At 30.5% G+C, this 20,569-nt stretch overlaps 1 protein-coding gene across 1 annotated transcript in view; it reads right to left on the reverse strand.

Annotated features, from left to right (window-relative positions):
- Positions 1-20,569, reverse strand: part of LOC139491869 (proto-oncogene tyrosine-protein kinase ROS-like) — a 108,089-nt gene that overhangs the window by 73,625 nt on the left and 13,895 nt on the right. Inside the window, exons 4-5 of the mRNA XM_071279783.1 lie at positions 9,850-9,910; positions 2,922-3,142 (exon numbers count right to left, since the gene is read on the reverse strand). Coding sequence (XP_071135884.1) covers positions 2,922-2,933 — 12 coding nt within the window. The 5' untranslated portion in view covers positions 2,934-3,142; positions 9,850-9,910. The remainder of the gene's footprint in view (positions 1-2,921; positions 3,143-9,849; positions 9,911-20,569) is intronic.

Below are 20,569 nucleotides of genomic sequence, written 5' to 3' on the forward strand. Positions count from 1 at the left end.
ATTCCACGAGAGGTACAGACAGTCCACCGGTTTTCCAGTTTTTTCCAGTCGGTAATCACTGATGATTAAGTTACAGTGCAATTTACTGTCTATTTGCTTTATAATTCTGTGTAAAAAAGAATCTACTAGTTTTTGTTACTGCGCTGAAATAAAAAATCATGCCATTTATCTTAAACTCAGAATATCAAACTGCTTCAAAATTATAAAAAAAAAAATTAAAAAAATAATGATCAGACCTATTCAACTAATGAGAACTGATTGTAAATTTTTTCAGGTAAATACAGACAAGAAAATGTTGTTGTTTCTGCAGCTGCCTACCTATGTCCTATCTACATTTGTACTTAAACTGTTTAAACCATAATTACAGCCTTACAAACAGTTCAATTATCAATTCAGACTCTGGCGATTTCTTCCCTGGTATTTTCTTTATATTTTCCTCTTTATTTATCATTCTGAACATGCATGACATGTTTGCCACTGGACAAAAATACACAATAATCATTTAATTCTTTATTTGTTCTTATAAGGTACTTTCAAAGAACAAAGAAATGTAGTTTAATTATGTTTTCTTTTAAGCCATAGTTTTCTCTTTCAAATGGTTTCATTGCCCCCTTAGGGATTTTACTCTCATTATTTTTCTTTAAAAAAAAATGACCTTGCAAGTCCTACTATAATCTGTTTTGGGATTTGCTTTTTTCTGTGCACAATTATTTCCAATTATCACAAAAATAAAAGTCAGACACACATCTCTGCATCCCAAAAGGGATAAAAACACCAACAAATTTTTAAGAAGAAATTTTAAGCTTATCTGGGATAATCTCGTTCTTCAAAAGATCGGCCAAAAAAAAGGGGGGTTCCAACCCCCAGAACCCCCCCCCCCCCCCCTGGATCCGCCGTTGTTCAACCTCCCCAAAATAAATAGTAAAGAGAGACAGAGATATCAAAGAGATATTCCAACTCATAAGTTGGAAGACAAACTGACAATATAATGGCCATTGAAAAGTAAATACTAGCAACATTAACCTTACCAAAAGTAAAGAATAATCTCATGTCTTCCTGAAATGCAAGTAGATCTTGCTGCACATGTGGTGCTTATCATGAGTTATAACTAATTATCTAAACTTGGTAATTGTAATTTAATTTGGTTGTATATATACATGTATGTGATGTTATATGTGCCAAATGAAGTTGTAAGAATGGACTATTTCATCCATTGCAGTTCTTTTGTACATACTTAGTCATGACTAGGCCTTTTATAGCTAACTATGCCATAGGGGTTTTGCTCATAGTTGAAGACCGTACTGTGACATAGAGCGAATGACTTCTACATCTTTTGGTCTCTGGTGGAGAGGTGTCTCATTGGCAAGCATAACACATCTTTTAATTCACAGTTTTGTACCCAATATCCAACTGAAGAAAAAAAATTGATTGTTTTCAATTTCAATGCTTTTCAAATTTGGGTGCATTGAATTTTGCAAACACAAATATTCACTAAAGCGTGAAATAAATTCAATATATGAATTTCAAGTGTAATGAGCAGCACTAAAACATTAAAATCAGAAAATTTGGTAATACGTTCAAAAAGATGAAATAATCAAAGATTTTATTAGTTATTCATTGTATTGATCAAGGACATTCAATTAAGCTTCTGTCATTTCTGACAGAATAATTGACATCAGAACCTAATTAACCTCTTTAAACTGACAACTTATCTCTATACACTGTCAACTTACTCCTTAATAATTGTCCTTTATTGGCCTTGTTAGGTATCATAACATAGGCTATTATCAGATTGTACTTAAATTATGACATTTCGTTAAATTTCTACGATTTCCAAGAATACTCTAGTGTTACATTAAAGACGATAACCTTAAACTGAAAGGATTGTAGTATTTTAAAACAGCCATTTTTACGTGACATTTTCTCCTAAATTAGTTTGTTGGAAATAAGTCAAATAAGTTATCGAAATTAGTGACTTGCTATTTCATTATCACATTCTTTGTACAGATTTCTGAAGTAATAATTGAGCAAATCACCAATAGAATTTAATGAATTATGGGTAAAATTTTCACAACTGTTATCCAACCAATAAGAATAGTGTATCATTGCTTTCTTTTTGGGTTCCATCCATCACCTTTTGAGATTCTTTAAAGGCCAATTATTGTCTTTTGCCATTGGGATTTAAGCTCCCATAGATTTAAGAAATTAATATCGACTGAGGTCACAGACCGAGGTTAATAGTGGTTTCTTAGAACTATAAAAGCTCATTATGTCCAAATTTGCAAGACTGTTATTTCTTATCATATTATAAGAAAGTAAAATGGATTTGATATGAATTGGGTTCAACAAGGAACACTGTCTGGATTGTAAATCAATGTTACAAAGTCGCCTAAGTGGATTTAATCCATTAATATTACATATTAATAAACATTATGTAATACTTTTTATACATTTTTGTTATATACTGTCTCATTATGATTCTGCTGGGACTTATCAAGAAACAGACAATATTTCCAAGATAAAACTCCAAAAGGTCTGGGTAAGCATTTTCACTGATGTAAAATAATCAACATTTCAGAATCTTAAAGGAATATGACCTTCAACAATTAGCAAAACTCCATATCATTCAAGGTGGTATTAATTCTTGTGTACAACCAATTTATCAATTACCCAGCACAAAACAAATGATTCCAAAACTGTGAACTTAACAGTCCTTTGCTGGGGTTTTACTAAATAACTTTGCATTATTTTTGGCTATCCCCTAACACACTGAAAGCCCTGCCTTTCTAGCATACTGTGGATTCATTATTATCCTTCAGTAACAAAATTGGTGTCCACAATTACACATGAGTCAACAACTGTTGCCCTATTTTTCAAAATCAATTAACCAGAAGGATTATATAGTTTCAACTCATTCTTACCGTATAATTCATAAATGGCTGTAAATCAGTAATTTTTAGATCTCCATTTGGTTGTGCTAAAGAGCCACCATAAATTGACCAATCACCATTGGTGTCTAATACACGACTCTGGATGTAATATGTAACATTGTTATTGATTGGTCCACTCCAATGTAGAGTAAGGAATGAGAAACCTTTGGAACCATGCTTTAGTTCTGGAGCTGGAAGATCTCCTAAATATTCTGAAAATATAAAAAGAATACATAATGTAATTAAAAGATATGAAATACAAAGAAGAATTTTGAGGAGCATACTAGGTTTATTCTTTTACAAAATACAAATTATTTTAAGAAGTAGGCATATTTTGCTCTCTTCAGTGAGTATATTTGGAATTGTTTCAGACAAAATTGTTGAGGGTCCTTTATACTGAGGACCTGAGATTACATGGTTTTTAGTGGGTTATATGTTACTCAGCCTTTTGATATGTTTTGTTTGGTATATATTCTTGTTTGTCTTTTGGCCATTTTTTGCTATTTTCGATGGTTATGTCTGTTCGTCTTGGGCCCTTTTGGTATCTTCTTCCACTCTGTTATTGGTTGAAACATACTGTGCCATACATTTTCAAATGCATAATTGAGTGTATAAATAAGTGAGCTAAGACACTAAGTTTTCAGGAATTTTGTATCAATAACATAGTATAAATCTTCTAAATTAACAGTTATTTTTAAATTATAAAGTTCTGCTGACATTGAACAAATTTTAGGTGTCATGTAAGAGTATTAAGCATCAAATCCAGTGCTTAGTAGCTGTAATAAATGAAGCTTCTATCAACAATGTTGAATGTTGTACCTCAATTTTTGACATTTTTACCTTAGTCTACATCTTTTTGTTTTTTTTTCACACATTGTTGTCACAATATAGTGGAATATTATGATACTGTCATACAAGTGAGTCAGGTTTAGCTAGCTATAAAACAGGTTTAATCAACCATTTTCTATGTTTATAGAAAAACATTTGTAACAAGTCAGGAATATGACAGTTTTGTCCATTTTTAGTTTGATGTGTTTGAGCTTTTGATTTTACCATTGGATAAGGGACTAACAGTTTTGAATTCATCAGAGTTCGGTATTTTTGTCATTTTACTTCATACATGTCCTGATGACCTTTATCTTAAGTTTTTAAACAAATAACTGATCATTAACTCAGAATTAAACTTGACTGGACATAGTTGAAAATTAAGCGAAAAATATCTTAATGATGTTGACATTTGGCTTCCAATTACACATCTACTGACAGACATCTCTGAAGGATTTCTATTTATATTATTAAGCTTAACATTAAAAATGCAGCAGTTTTGCAGCAATAAAACTACAGACAAGGATAATGTCAAGACTTGGTTATATACTTTTTTTCTGTTAGAAGTTATTTATATAGCTACTGGTATCAAACTGGAAGATGACACATGAGATGTTGTGTTTTCTGCCACTCTTTCTACCCTAAAAGGTCATCCCTACCCAAACCCATTTTATGGACATATTTTAATTGGTAAATCAACTGATTTTGTTACGCACTGCTTTAAACTTCAGAACATTTTCCTATATAATCTTGTTGTTTTTTTGTTTTTTTTGTAATTTTAGTTCATTTATATGTCAAAGCAGTGTGACTTCCATTTTTCATGAACAAGTACACATTTTTGTTTAGGGGGATAATTTCTCGCTGTGTTGAAGACCCATTGGTGGCATTGGGCCGTTCTATGCTCTCTGGTCGGGATGTAAATGTCTCTTTGACACATTCCCAATTTTAATTCTCAATTAAGTATAAAAAAAATCTTTTTCAAATAAATCATTATATCACATATTTGTAACATTGGGTTATGGACTTAATGCAGATTTGCTTATAACCAATACCTGATACAGGAGTCATATAAAATTGGCTGGATCCACCCCTGCAACATCTCATTTTATTCATATATTATAGTACATGTATTTATAAATTACAACCTTTTAACACTTGTCACATTCTCTGCAACCACAAAAATTTAAATTGATTTATGGTGGGCAGTTTTGATTGCTGGAGGGGGACAGAGAATCATCAATTTATAATTACATTTAATAATAAACTAATTGTGCAAGACCATTTTAACTATTACGTTTCAATATTAATAAATGATTATGTTTTCAACATTTTCCCCATACACCAAAATCCCCAGTATACATGGATATTGATGTTTTAACATAAACCAGGAAGTTTAATATCATTATTTTTTTCACACATCAATTTTCAAACTATTTATCTCAATTTGAAAATTAATCTACATCAAATGAACTGAAAAATCTCATTTACCAAAACTACAAACACGAATCTGTTAGACAATTTAATATATAAAATAGTTTGTGTTTTATAGTTCAACAACTGACAATTATTAGTATTATAGGAAAACCTTAATGGATACAAATGGCATTAATTGTAAAAATCAAAATGCTTTCCATTGTAGGAGTAAGTAAAGCATGTATACATGTCTGACCGACTTTATTTCCATGCCGGCTATGGAAGATTTATAAAGAGAACATTGAGGAAATGTGGAGTCCCTCTTCCCCTATTTTAAGAAATGCATAATAGGTCATATTGCAAATACATGTAGTTCATTTAACTTTTTTCCAGTGGGAGATTGTTAAGTTTACAGATTTGCAAAAAAAATAACACCTATGAAATAGGCTTGTTTTTATATAATATCCCAATAATATCTTCAAGAATTGATAAAGCAACCTTATCAGACAATCAAGGCTGAAACTTCTATATACAGTTAACTACTATACAGTCAACTACTATTCAGTAAATGTAACCATACAGTAAATTTCTAAACTGCTAATTACTGTACAGTCAATTGCTATATAGTTAAATTAATTACTGTACAGTTAATTGCTATACAGTTAATCACTGTATATAATTACTGTACAGTTAATTGCTATATGGTTCATATCTATACATCATATAGTTGTAAACTATACAGTCAAGTGATGGTTAACTCAGCTCCACCCTCAGCGGTAATAAGGACTTTTAATAAATGGAGCAACAAACTGCATATAAAGTTCATCTAAAGATAATATTGACAAAAGTAGACTAACATCTTTGAAAGTCTTTCCTAAAAAAGACATATCAAACAATATATTGACAAAGGCTGATCTAACAACTATAATATTCTACTGGAGAACAATCTTAATGTGCTTTGCAATATCTTAAAATAATGACAATAAAGAATATGTAGCCAAGCAAATTACCATTAACGGAAAGTGTACTCATCTTGAGGGGAAAAATAGAATTAAACGTGACAGCTTTGGATCCGATGCATCTTCAGCGATCAGTAAGATTCAAAGGAAACAGTATACACTCCATTTAACTTAATCTCTATGAATCAAGATATCCTTATCAGTTTATATGGTGAATTAAGAAAGGGAATAGACTGATCAATAATTGTGTTAAAAGACAATTTGTTATCGCCATTAAAACAATGTCATAATATATCTTTTTATCTTAAGGATGGGAAAGCGGAACTAATATTGATAGAGAGAGAGAGAGAAAAGAAAGGATGGGAAACCGTAACTAATATTGCAAGAGAGAAAAGAATAATTTCTTATCGACATTAAAACAATGTCATGATATATCTCTTTATCTAAAGGATGGGAAAGCGGAACTAATATTGATAGAGAGAGAGAGCCAGAGAGAAAGAGAGAGAAAAGAAAGGATGGGAAACCGTAACTAATATTGCAAGAGAGAAAAGAACAATTTGTAATCAACATTAAAACAATGTCATAATATATCTTTTTATCTTAAGGATGGGAAATCAGAACTAATATTTATAGAGAGAGAGGGAGAGAGAGAAAAGAAAAGATGGGAAACCGTAACTAATATTGCAAGAGAGAAAAGAATAATTTGTTATCGACATTAAAACAATGTCATAATATATCTTTTTATCTTAAGGATGGGAAATCAGAACTAATATTGATAGAGAGAGAGAGAGAGAAAAGAAAAGATGGGAAACCGTAACTAATATTGCAAGAGAGAAAATAATAATTTGTTATCGACATTAAAACAATGTCATAATATATCTCTCTATCTTAAGGATGGGAAATCGGAACTAATATTGATAGAGAGAGAAGAGAAAGGATCGGAAATTGGAACTGATATTGATAGAGAGAGAGAGAGAGAAAAGAAAGGATTGGAAATCAGAACTAATATTGATAGAGAGAGAAAAAAAGGATCTGAAATTGGAACTGATATTGATAGAGAGAGAGAGAGAGAAAAGAAAGGATTGGAAATCAGAACTAATATTGATATTAATAGAGAGAGCAAAGAAAGGATGGGGAACTGTAATATTAATAGAGAGAGAGAAAATGAAGAACAGGAAACGTATATTGACTATAATATTGATAGAGAGAAGAGAGGCACCCTAGTGGAAGAGAATTACATGATGGAAAAAGGGGGTTGCAATAATTGTGTTAAAAGACAATTTGTTATTATTGCCATCAAAACAATGTCATAATATATATCTTTTTATCTTAAGGATGGGAAATCGGAACCAATATTGATAGAGAAAGAGAGCAAAGAAAGGATGGGAAATTGGAACTGGTATGAATAGAGAGAAAAAAGAAAGGATCAGAAATTGGATCTGATATTGATAGAGAGAGAGAAAAAAGTATTGGGAATCAGAACTAATATTGATAGAGAGAGAAAAGAAAGGATCGGAATTTGGAACTGGTATGGATTGAGAGAAACAAACAGATGGAAAATCTTAACTGATATTGAGAAAAAAATAAGGAAAGGCCACATGGAGGGATAGAATTACAAAATTGGATGTGGCAATAAATAATCAAAGAGCTATCATTATTATCAAAATGAGCACAGAATCTTATTTGGACAATTCAGACCAATATGTTATCCTTTTCATGTCTTGTCAATCTTTAATCATAGCTAATTTTTTAGGTACAAATACATCAAAATAGTCAAATCAGTTTAAAACATTTATAACTGAAGATAACCTTTAAAAGATACAGTAACTTGACAAAGCAGTATTTTATTTGTTTACAATTTGATGTTTTTAAGTTTAAACCAAGAACCAGCCGTGAGGCATTCTTGAATGTGAAAAGCCATAATGAACTAATAATTGACCAATCTCTCTAATGGCAATGTCTGCTTAATTCTCACTGAATAATACTTAATTTGCAGCTGAATTTCAAAATAAAAAATTTTCTTAATGAACACTTTTTTCAAAAAAAAATGCATTTAATAATATGAAAAATAAACATACATTTGTTTTCTAGTTTTTTGTGATACTAATATTTGAAACTTATAATTAATCTTGATTTTTTTATATGGAGTGCATGGGGAAAAATTAATGTTCTAATTTTCAAAATAATAAATTTTGAAAGAATTTACAAATATTTTACCAAACCAGTAATTGTAATTTAGATATCAGGTTTAAATTAATGCAAACAAAAAAACAATATATTACCAAGGAAAATAAGAAATCAAGAAAAGAGCGCATTCTTGAATGAATTTATCTTATAAATAATAAATACTATCTCATCTTGAAAATTGTATGAATGAATGAATATTTTAATGTTAAAGTGCAATCTGAATTATATCTAGTGCAATTTCCAAAACGACCCTTGCTATAAAAGAAAAAGAAAATATTCTTCCCAGCTATTACCTCTTTGACATTTTGTCAGAATAAATATATTTTACTAGATTTAGCTATGACAAAGAAATACAGTATGTTTTACTTGGGAAATAAATATGTTAATGACTGTTTTTTTGTGGTTTTGTTTCATTTCACGGCTCAACACAACAGCGGGATATGAGACAAAATGTCAAAATCAGGAATAAGGATGGAACTGTATTGGAACATTGACACAGTTATATTTGATCTTTGATCAATACATGAATAATTGGGGGAGAAATGTTTCGTAGAAAATAGATCTAATTGTCAATGGTACCAGTTTTAGTACTTAAAAGTTGTTATATCTATAATTTTGATCAGTGCAATACAAAATTCCAATTCAGCATAATATTAAATCAAAGGTCGTTCACCTTGAAAACATTTCAAATAATGATTAAATCATCTACTGAATTGGAATAAGAACATTTTCTTTTCTAATCATGGAATAACTAGTTAGAAAATTCAAATATGGAAAAATATTCAAAGTGACTCAAAAACAAATAAATTTTAAAAATTCTTGACGTGCATGAGTAAACTATCAGTGTTTTTTGGTAACATTCAGTTCCCAAGAGAAAACGAAAACGGGATCCATCGGGATCCCAATGCAATCCCGGTGAAATTGTCGGGATAAGTCGGGATAAGCATCTGGAGGCGGGACCCCATTCGGGATAAACATCTGTAACTGGGAAATTTTATCCCGGTGGAATTAGGTGGGATCCCACTTGGAATCCCATAAAATTTCCAGCCGCGATTCCAGTGGAATTCCAGATTTATTTTCTCTTGGGTTGAATATTTTTCAACATTTCAAACCCTAGCTGTGTTAGTTAAATTCGTTTTGTAGGATTGACCATGGATTTAAATGAAGATTAAAGATTTTGTAAGCATTCTCAATTCTTTCAGCATTGACAATGTCTTGACAACACAGTGAGTGAGTGATTGTTGTATATAAGACTGACTTTTGCTATTTGTAAACACATGTTAAAAGTAAAATAATAAAAATACCACATTCCAAGGAAAATTCAAAGCGGTAGGTCCCTTATTTTAAAATTGGTTAAATCAAAAGCTCAAGCACATCAAATGAATGGATAAAAACTGTCATATTCCTGACTTGGTACAGACATTTTCTTATGTAGAAAAAGAAGGATTGTACCTGGTTTTATAGCCAGCTTAACCTCTCACTTGTATGACAGTCACATCAAATTATATTATACAGGGATGTAAATAAAAGCTTACCTTTTATGCTATCTGTAAACACATTTAAGGCAAAGCTACATCCCTGAGTACAATATTGTCTCTGAAAAATAAACAAAAATAAAAAAAATATATATAAAAAATCTTTGGTCCTTACTCATCTTGGTTTACAAACCATTGAGTTACTTCAGTTTAACATTGCACTTTCTCATATTATTGTTGAGGCATTATTAGAACCAGTAACTCAGGTCAAGTCACAAAGAACATACAAGAAAGTAGTACATTGTTAAAACAAAACAGTTCCTACACAAAGCTGTAAATTTGACCTGTTCAATGCTAAGTTCAGAAGTACTGCAGCGTTTGCACTACTAAACTTCCAGGACCCAGAGTGCTTTATGTGTCATTAAAGGTGTCTTAAATTTTACAGCACAAGTCAGAATGGTATAGTTTTGACATGAAATGACTATAATCACTTTATTTGAACTTAAAAACACAATTGGTTGAAGTTTAACATAGAAAGTTTTTTTGTTTGTGAATAAACTAAGTGGTCTTATTCCCCAACTTAATTTCTAGCAACTGGTCCATTAAATTATAATTTTCTCAAGAGCTGTTTACTCAATTCCTCAGGTGTTGAAACTGAAACATGTCAAGTCATAATCTCCATTAAATGTAACTACTTCATCTGTTACCTTGAAATAAATGTGACTACAAATCCAGAATAAAAAAAGGGGGCTTGTTGGGTGACAAAATTGTACAACAGTTTAAAATATATCTGTCACATTTACTGAATTTGTTACCACTATTTTATCATGATTATGAAATTACACATCTTTCCATGCCTTACAAAAGCATGACATATATGTCTTCTTGTCCACAAGAATTATTCTGAAAGGAAAACTGTCATCAAAGGGATTTAGCAATAACACTTCAAGCGATTGAAATTTATGATATATAATGTTGATGTTTGGTGGGTCTTTTATTAAATATTTTAATTAATAATAACCAGGAAAATGTTCATGACACTGCAGTCGAAGACATCAGATATCACTTTAATAAATGACCATGCAATCATCATTAATTTCTATAAGTTCAGATTAAAAGTCAAATTAAAATACTGAGAAACATGAAGGAAGCCCTTCTTTTACCTCTTTGCAGACTGCACAATTTAACAATATAATATATACAAATGCACGCTGCATTATCAAAATGATGAATGCATTGGTTCCGTGATTTGAAAAATACTTAATTTGAACCTTTTATTTCATTGTTTTTAAAATAAATACACTTATAAGGCCACACCAATTTGATCCCCTGTTCGACGGACCCGCCCGCACCTATTTTTTTCAAAACAGAATTTTTTTATTTTTTTTATATTCCCGCTTCCCACATCCGGAATTGTAATAATGTCCATTTCCCGCACAGTTTTTTGTTGTTGTAAATATTATAAAAAGATATGTTAAATCACAGTCTAACCTGTATATAACGATTTTAAACATAAAAGCACCCCACCACACTGTGTAAATATCTGTGAGAATATTTGTTTCAGCATGAAACCTGGAGTGCTCCGATAAAAAGTTATAACAGCGGGAATTTCCGTGAAGAACAAAAAAATGGTTTCTTTCCCCCTTACTTATATTCCCTATCAAAAAATGTTCGTTGTTAGAATAAAGTACAAAGAACTTCTGAAGGATTTGCCTTCAACTCATACATACACCAGTTTTAATTATTTCTTGGTGAACAGGGAAAAATACTTCAGAAATTAAAGAAATGTCAAAGTACAAGTGATAAATCAAGTTTTAATATTGTCAAAACCTATTATTTCATGTTAACAAAAAAAAAATTATGATCGCTCGCCTTTTCTTTTCAAGCTTCGCCTCAAAAATTAGCAAATTAAATATTTTTTTATTAAAATTTTCAAATCGCTCGCTCGCCCCAAATTTTGGAATCCAAAAATCCGTAGAACAAGAAATTAAATTGGTGTGGCCTAAGATAGTCTAAATATCTCTCACAAAAATAAATCCATTCACTATCTGTGTAAAGATTTGTCCATGAGTTTTGTATGAGTGCTTATAAATGTATAATATATATAGCTATTTTCTAATTAAACAGAAAATATAAACTTCAGTAATGGTGCATTTTTCTAGCTGTTAAGTGTAACTAAGACAATGGTTACTTGTAAAGACCAATTCTATCATCTCCAGATCTCCTACACAATACATAAAGAAGGATAAACAACAGTTATGATGCTTTTCTTTGGCTGTTCAGTGTACGGTGACAAGTCTACTTTTAAAGACTTATATTTTCATTTCAAGAGCTCTTAACACACTGCTCCTACACAATACATGAAGAAGGTTTATAAGCCTTCAAGGGATTACCAACAGTGGTGGTGCTTTTTTTGGCTGTTCAGTGCAACAGTGACAATGTTTACTTGGAAATACTATATATAATGCTTTCATTTCCAAAGCTCCTACACAATACATAAAGAAAGATTAACACCTGCGCATTATGGTGTTTTTATTTGACTGTAGAGTGAAACTTTGACAATGTTTACATGTAAAGACTAATGCTTTAATTTCCAAAGCTCCTACACAATACATAAAGAAGGATTTGCAAAAAAAATGTGTGCTTTTTTTTTTTTTGCTGTTTAGTGTAAATATGACAATGTTTTCATGTAAAGACTAATGCTTTCATTTCCAGTGCTCCTACACAATACATACAGAAGGATTAACAAGACAAAAAACAGATTTGTGATGCAGTAAGACTTGATGACATAACACTTCAATGTACCAACATAGTCATAACTCAGTTTTAGGAAATGAAGAAAATTCTCAAGACAAAAAAAAATTAACAAAAAAAAAAAAAAAAAAAAAGGCTAAATAAGCAAATAAGTTCTAGGAGCCGAGAGATTGTGTCATTGGAAAATCTTAATTACAATCTTAGATTAAAAGCCAATACAAAAACAAACATATATCAAAGAATAATTCTAAGCAGTAATGTTTTTACTCAATTTATTTCACACTGCAGAAAATGTTAATTTTCCCTGGGAGTGAAATTTAGTTAATTCTATTTTTATATGTATTGTTAATCTTTTAAGGATCCACGATTAAAATATATACATAGAATAGCATATCGAATAGAATAGAATATAGAATATTTTTATTTACCAAATAAGGGTCCCAGGAGAACATTTAACATAATATAAAATGATATATATATATATAATTCTAAGGATTTTAAAAATTTACCAATTCACAATTAAGGATCCACGATTAAAATATATACATAGAATAGCATATCGAATAGAATAGAATATAGAATATTTTTATTTACCAAATAAGGGTCCCAGGAGAACATTTAACATAATATAAAATGATATATATATATATATATATAATTCTAAGGATTTTAAAAATTTACCAATTCACAATTTCATGATTTTGTGACATGAGTCTTTAGTCACATTCATAATATACTACAATACATGTTTAGTTACACTGAGGGGCAATGATAACTCTGTCAATTCCAAGACCAAAATAAACACTTTCAAAGATTATATCATTATGATCACTTCTAAAGCTGTCATACTATAACCCTTGTTTGTATATGTTTTAAGATTATTGATTCTTATTCCCTGATTTGATAATATGAGCTGTTTTGGATACAAACTGACCTTATGCAAGTGCAAGTTTACAAACAAACAAACATTTTATTTGCCAATCACAGCGCCCAAAATGAGCAGAATACATACATGTATACATATATTATAGACTAAGATTGATTTTTTAAGTTTAAATTTATAGAATAAAAGATGAATGTTGGTATGTTTTGTAGGGTTCAACTCAATTTCCAAACAGTCACAGACTTTGCAAAGGGATTTTTTCAACATGAAATAGGTTAACAGTATATTTATTTGCATAAGGTCAATTTCTATCTGATGCAGCTTTTAATATAATACATTAAAACATTTTGTAGTACTGTAGAAATATTTCATTACCCTAGCGGGTAAAACGTTTTTGATTGCTTTTTAGGGAAAATATAATTACAATTCTTGTTTCCAGATGGATCAGGATGCCTAACCAACTTCAAATGGTTTTTTTTTCAAACTTGGTGTACAGCAAATATATCTACTGTTTCCAGATGGATCAGGATGCCTAACCAACTTCGAATGGGTTTTTTTTTCTGTCAAACTTGGTGTACAGCAAATATATCTATTGTTTCAAGAGAGATCAGGATTCCTAACCAACTTCAAATGTGGTTTTTTTTCTTCAAACTTGGTGTACAGCAAATATATCTATTGTTTCCAGAGAGATCAGGATGCCTAACCAACTTCAAATGTGGTTTTTTTTTCTTCAAACTTGGTGTACAGCAAATATATCTACTGTTTCCACACGAATCAGGATGCCTAACCAATTTAAATGGTATATTCTATTTTGGTGTACATCAAATGTATATAATTATTGCACACAGATCAGGATCACATAGACTAATAAATTCCAGTGATTATTGACAGTAATCAAAAACATTACCAGAAATGTAATCTCTGAGCAATCCAATCAATCAGGTTTTGAAACAACTAAAACAAACATGCAGCACTTAAGATTTACATTTTTACATCTTAACTTGTCATTAATCATCTATAAAATGGCTAAAATTGGGAGAAACAAACATCAAATCTCTCTGGGCACTCATCAATATACAAAATAAACTTTATGTTCCAATACAGATGTAATTTCTGAAACATGCACTGATTATGTAATTCCAGCTAAAAGCTTAAAAATGAGCAAACAAAAACTGGGGAAACTTTAACTGTGAGCTTTATAATCAGGGAATATCAAGTTATAATATGAGGACAAATATTTTTTCCTCAGGGGAAGAGTATAACTTGATTTTAAACAGAATGATCTATGTAATAACCATTAACAAAATTAAATAGTCTGTCGAAAAAGGATATTTTCTTTTACTTTTTTTATTTTGTTATTTCTGCCTACAATGTTGCAGATTGATTTAATTAGTAAATGATTTGTTTTGCAACTGAATGACTTTTATTTTAGTGCTTACCGGTCAGTGTTATGAGACAAAGAACTCAATAGGATTTTTAGAAGCAGTCTAATTTAGTTCAATCTAACTTAACATTCTATATTTCCATATCATTGGGATTTACATGTATTTAGAGGGTTTTCAGGTGGCCCGAGGAAAATTTGGTTGATTATATACTGGGAATCACTGAAGCATGACTGCCCCCTCTTGTGCAGTCAGTCAGGGCCCCACTAGAAAATTTCTGGATCCAACACTAAACTCAACAAAAATCTCTATTTTTTAAGAAGATGGGTCTGACAAGCCATTGATCAATAATGTTGCATTATGGGAACATCAGTGTTTTGGATGTTTTGTTTGATGCAGATGTCATATCAACATGCAGTCTTATTTACAAAGAAAAGTATGAATTTCTTAAATGTTTCTTAGAACATGAAGGTGGCCAAAGATAAAAGTTAGCATATGCTGCAGCTGAGGTTTCTGAGAAATAAACTTTTAAATGTCTGTGAAGCTTTTCATCTCATGGAAAATTTTAAACGGTATTTTCATACTGCTTGTAAATCCATATCTCAAACTATGTTGTTATTTAAGAGATATAAGATAATTTGTAAAAGTGATAGGTTAATTTAGATAAGATAACAACACAGATAATATCTCTGATCCTAGACAATTATTTTCATCACAAAGTGAGTTTATATAAAATACTGCATTTTTATACGACCGCAAAAATTGAAAAAAAATTTGGTCATATATTGGTATTACGTTGGGGTTGTCGTTGTCGTCGTCTGCCATCCTTGTCATCATCCGAAGACATTTGGTTTTTGCACTCTAACTTTAGTAAAAGTAAATAGAAATCTATGAAATTTAAACACAAGGTTTATGACCATAAAAGGAAGGTTGGAATTGATTTTGGGTGTTTTGGTTCCAACAGTTTTAAGGAATTAGGGGCTAAAAAGGGCCCAAATAAGCATTTTTCTTGGTTTTCGCTCAATAACTTTAGTATAAGTAAACAGAAAAATCTATGAAATTTTAACACAAGGTTTATGACCAAAAAAAGGAAGGTTTGGATTGATTTGGGGAGTTTTGGTCCCAACAAATTCAAGGTGCCAAAAGAGTCCAAAATTAAACTTAGCTTGATTTTAACAAAAATTGAATTCTTGGGGTTCTTTGATCTGCTGAATCTAAACATGTACTTAGATTTTTGATTATGGGCCCAGTTTTCAAGTTGGTCCAAATCAGGGTCCAAAATTATCATATTAAGTATTGTGCAATAGCAAGAAATTTTCAATTGCACAGTATTCAGCAATAGCAAAAAATCTTCAATTGCACAGTATTGTGCAATAGCAAGAAACTTTCAATTGCACAGTATTGTCTGGTTATCAAATTGGTCCACATTGAGGTCTAAAGGGTCTAAAATTTAACAATATTTGATTTCATCAAAAATTGAATTCTTCGGGTTCTTTGATATGCCGAATCTAACCCATGTATTTATAGATTTTTGATATTGGACCATAAAAGGTAAATGGCCAATTTAAAATTTTTTAAATTTGGTCATATATTGGTATTACGTTGGGGTTGTCGTTGTCGTCGTCTGCCATCCTTGTCATCATCCGAAGACATTTGGTTTTTGCACTCTAACTTTAGTAAAAGTAAATAGAAATCTATGAAATTTAAACACAAGGTTTATGACCATAAAAGGAAGGTTGGAATTGATTTTGGGTGTTTTGGTTCCAACAGTTTTAAGGAATTAGGGGCTAAAAAGGGCCCAAATAAGCATTTTTCTTGGTTTTCGCTCAATAACTTTAGTATAAGTAAACAGAAATCTATGAAATTTTAACACAAGGTTTATGACCAAAAAAAGGAAGGTTTGGATTGATTTGGGGAGTTTTGGTCCCAACAAATTCAAGGTGCCAAAAGAGTCCAAAATTAAACTTAGCTTGATTTTAACAAAAATTGAATTCTTGGGGTTCTTTGATCTGCTGAATCTAAACATGTACTTAGATTTTTGATTATGGGCCCAGTTTTCAAGTTGGTCCAAATCAGGGTCCAAAATTATCATATTAAGTATTGTGCAATAGCAAGAAATTTTCAATTGCACAGTATTCAGCAATAGCAAAAAATCTTCAATTGCACAGTATTGTGCAATAGCAAGAAACTTTCAATTGCACAGTATTGTCTGGTTATCAAATTGGTCCACATTGAGGTCTAAAGGGTCTAAAATTTAACAATATTTGATTTCATCAAAAATTGAATTCTTCGGGTTCTTTGATATGCCGAATCTAACCCATGTATTTATAGATTTTTGATATTGGACCATAAAAGGTAAATGGCCAATTTAAAATTTTTAAGTTTTTAAGTTTAAGTTTCATTCATTTTGTGTCAGTAACCTATGTTGTGTCAACTATTTAATCACAATCCAAATTCAGATCTGTATCAATCTTAAATGTTGTGTCCATACTTGCCCCAACTGTTCAGGGTTCAACCTCTGCAGTCGTATAAAGCTGTGGCCATCAGGAATTTAACAGAATATTTTCATTTAACATATTTGATTATAAAACTAATTATTAATGGGTACAAATTTTGTTGGTTAAGGAAGAATTGTATAATTTGTGATTTTTAGTGCAAGTTCTGCATATGCTCAGCCTTAAAAAATTCTGTAATTTATTTATTTATAACACTTTTATAAATTTGAGTTTAACCCATCAAATCCACAAAAATCAGTTTATCATAAAAAAAAAGTGAATCCAGAGTATTAAAGGTTAGAAAATATTGGAACAAGGATTCCATAGAAATGGTCAAATTCACTCAATATAATTGTGTTGTTTCCTATTTCAGCCATTTTACTCATACAGACAGACACAATAATTGGAGTCTGACATTAAGAAAACTAATAAGATCTCTGCTTGCATGACTTTTGTTCACTGTGCTTAAAATTTGTAAAAGTCTTTCTCATATGACCATGTGTAACAGTTAATTATAATGGAAACAAATAACTCAGGAAAACAATGAATTAAATCTAAACATCTTTGCTTCCATTATAACACTTATATTCCCTGTGCTTCAAGATTTTCAGTGCTTTAATGTCATTAAAATCTTTCACACTTTTATTGTAACAATTACTGAATGGAATAAATTACAAAAACAATAAAATTAAACAGAACCCACAAATTGTCAAGAGACCAATTGGAACTTCATAAACACTGGAAAATTTAATCACAAATTGTTTCTTTGGCAGAGTCAATGTGTAGATGACTATCTTCTGATTGGATTATCCTATCTTCAATGATTTTACAGTGTTATTTCAACACTCAATGAAGTTACATTAGATCTTGTGTTTCATTTGAAGAAAAAACACACAAAACCTGTCCTAAAACTAAGTGCTTAAATAAGACATTATCACTTAAATCTTTTTTTCTATATATGTATATATAGGTTTCTGAGGTCAAAAATTACATTGAACATAAAAACAGAATTTGAATTGTTTGGTTTTGCCTATATAACTGAAAAAATTTCTCGTCACAAATAGTCTCAAATTGTTATTTTTAAATATAAAAAAGAAGATGTGGTATGATTGCCAATGAGACAGCTGTCCACAACAGACCAAAATGACACACGCCATTAACAACTATAGGTCACCATACACCCTTCAAAGATTTTTTCTGCTCCTGCTTGTTCTTGTTATCGTTTCTAAAACATATAACCAGTTATAATCATTGTTGGCCATTTAAAATTGGTACATGTACAGCTTCTGTTATTACACTGTAACTCTGACAGCTTAAATGACAAAACTACTTATTTTGTTCACCTCTCCTTTAGACAAGAATTTAATGACATGAAATCTTTTAATGATCAACAATATACAAATAACAGCTGTTCTAATAATCTATGTCCATTACTGAACAATAACTATGGCTTTAGAGCTACAGGTCAACCTAAATTATGTTCAATTGACCAACTCATTTTCTGTAATTACCAATCAGACATCAAAAGGTCATATAACTTAATATTATAAGTTGACAATGGTGTTAAAGTGTTAGGTACTGGCCACTGTGAAAATGACACAGTGCCATCATAGTGCTTTTTCAAAGTTTAGATGTGGTGTAGCACCATTAAAAATTGAAACTGGTCGATATGAAAGAAAAATCTAGACGAAAGAGTCTGTTTTAACTGCAATATTTTAGAGGATGAAAAACATTTGCTTTTAAATTGTCCCTTGTATGAGACATGCTCTTTTTATTGATATATTGTGTCATAATGATATGTTTTTAAACTTGTCTGATGAAGAAAAATTTATATATATGTTTAAAAATACCAATAATTGTAATATTGTTGGCAAAACCTGCAATAAAATTTTAACAAGGAGAAACAGTATTTTATATCATTAACTACTGTATTTGTAGTATTTTATAAAATGAATAAGTATTATTTGTATTTTAATAGTCTCTCATAATTCTTTTAAGAATGTCACATACATGTATTTAATTGTTTTAACTATGTTTACTGTACTATAATTAATTTTATAATTGTATCTTGTTTTAATCATGTTGTATGTGGTGAGACTTTAATAAACTATTGAATCTGAATCTGAATCCAAAGCTGCAAATTTTAATATTTTTTTATTAATGACTCGATCTGTTTTACTTGAAAAATGAATGGCTAATGATTGCATTATCAGCTGATGTTTTTACTTCTAATGATAATAATAAAACTTATGTATTTTTTTTTTTTCTGGGAGGGCAGACTAAGTCATTTTAAACATGCATCTTTGAAATTGTTTTGATCCCTCAATGAAGCTTCATTAAAAATATTTTTCCCTTCATTGACAATACAAAATAAATTACCCCCTTTTCATAGAACGTAGACACAATGGATATAAATTTGATATTAAACAAATTTTAATTTTAATTCTCAAACTGTTTTTTTCCATATTCATAGTCTCAAAGGTGCTTTATTCCATTTGTTGATCTTGTTATTTTTGAAACTTATTTCCAACACCTAAGTGTTGCTTAAAAACATTACCTAAAGAACTGTCTATTAGAAATAAAGATAAATGTCTCCTCGTTAATGATAACAAACTAGCATCATCTATTTAAGTCTCATTTACATTAGAGTAATTACCAACAAATATCAGTACAAATTCTGTACTTCATTTAAAGACCGGGGCTAGAGTATAAAAGGGAGACAATTTTTGAAAAAATGGATATATTCAAATTTAAGGCAGGGTTTAGGTCTAAGGAACATTTTTTAATATTTCTTATTCATTAATTAGTTTTTTGGCAAAAAAAAAATGTGCAGAGATGGGAACATAAAAAAGAAATATTTAGAGCCAAACAGATTGAAAAAATTCTTATTAATAATTAAAATATTTTAAAATGAAATTCTGAGGTGCAATATTTTTCAAATTCATTAATGTCTATTAATTGAACCTGTTTTGGTCTAAAGTCGTCTAAATAATTATTTCTGCCATCTGTTTGGTGATTGGTGAAATACTTATGATCATTATTGCATAAAGTATTTCACTGAGTGTAACCAAAGAGCATGATATGCCTTTAAAAAAATCAACTACTGTACCAGCCAGGATCCTGGACCACTGGCATAGTAAACAACCGCTCTATTGCCTGAGCTAAAGTGGTGCTCCACTAGGGAGTGGGATCATGTGCTTTGGAAAGATGTAGATCCTAGTTGGACATGTACATGCACAATTAGTACATGCCAACAAGATGTCAAT

This window comes from Mytilus edulis, chromosome 10 (genome assembly GCF_963676685.1).
Source record: "Mytilus edulis chromosome 10, xbMytEdul2.2, whole genome shotgun sequence".
Lineage (NCBI taxonomy): Eukaryota > Metazoa > Mollusca > Bivalvia > Mytilida > Mytilidae > Mytilus > Mytilus edulis.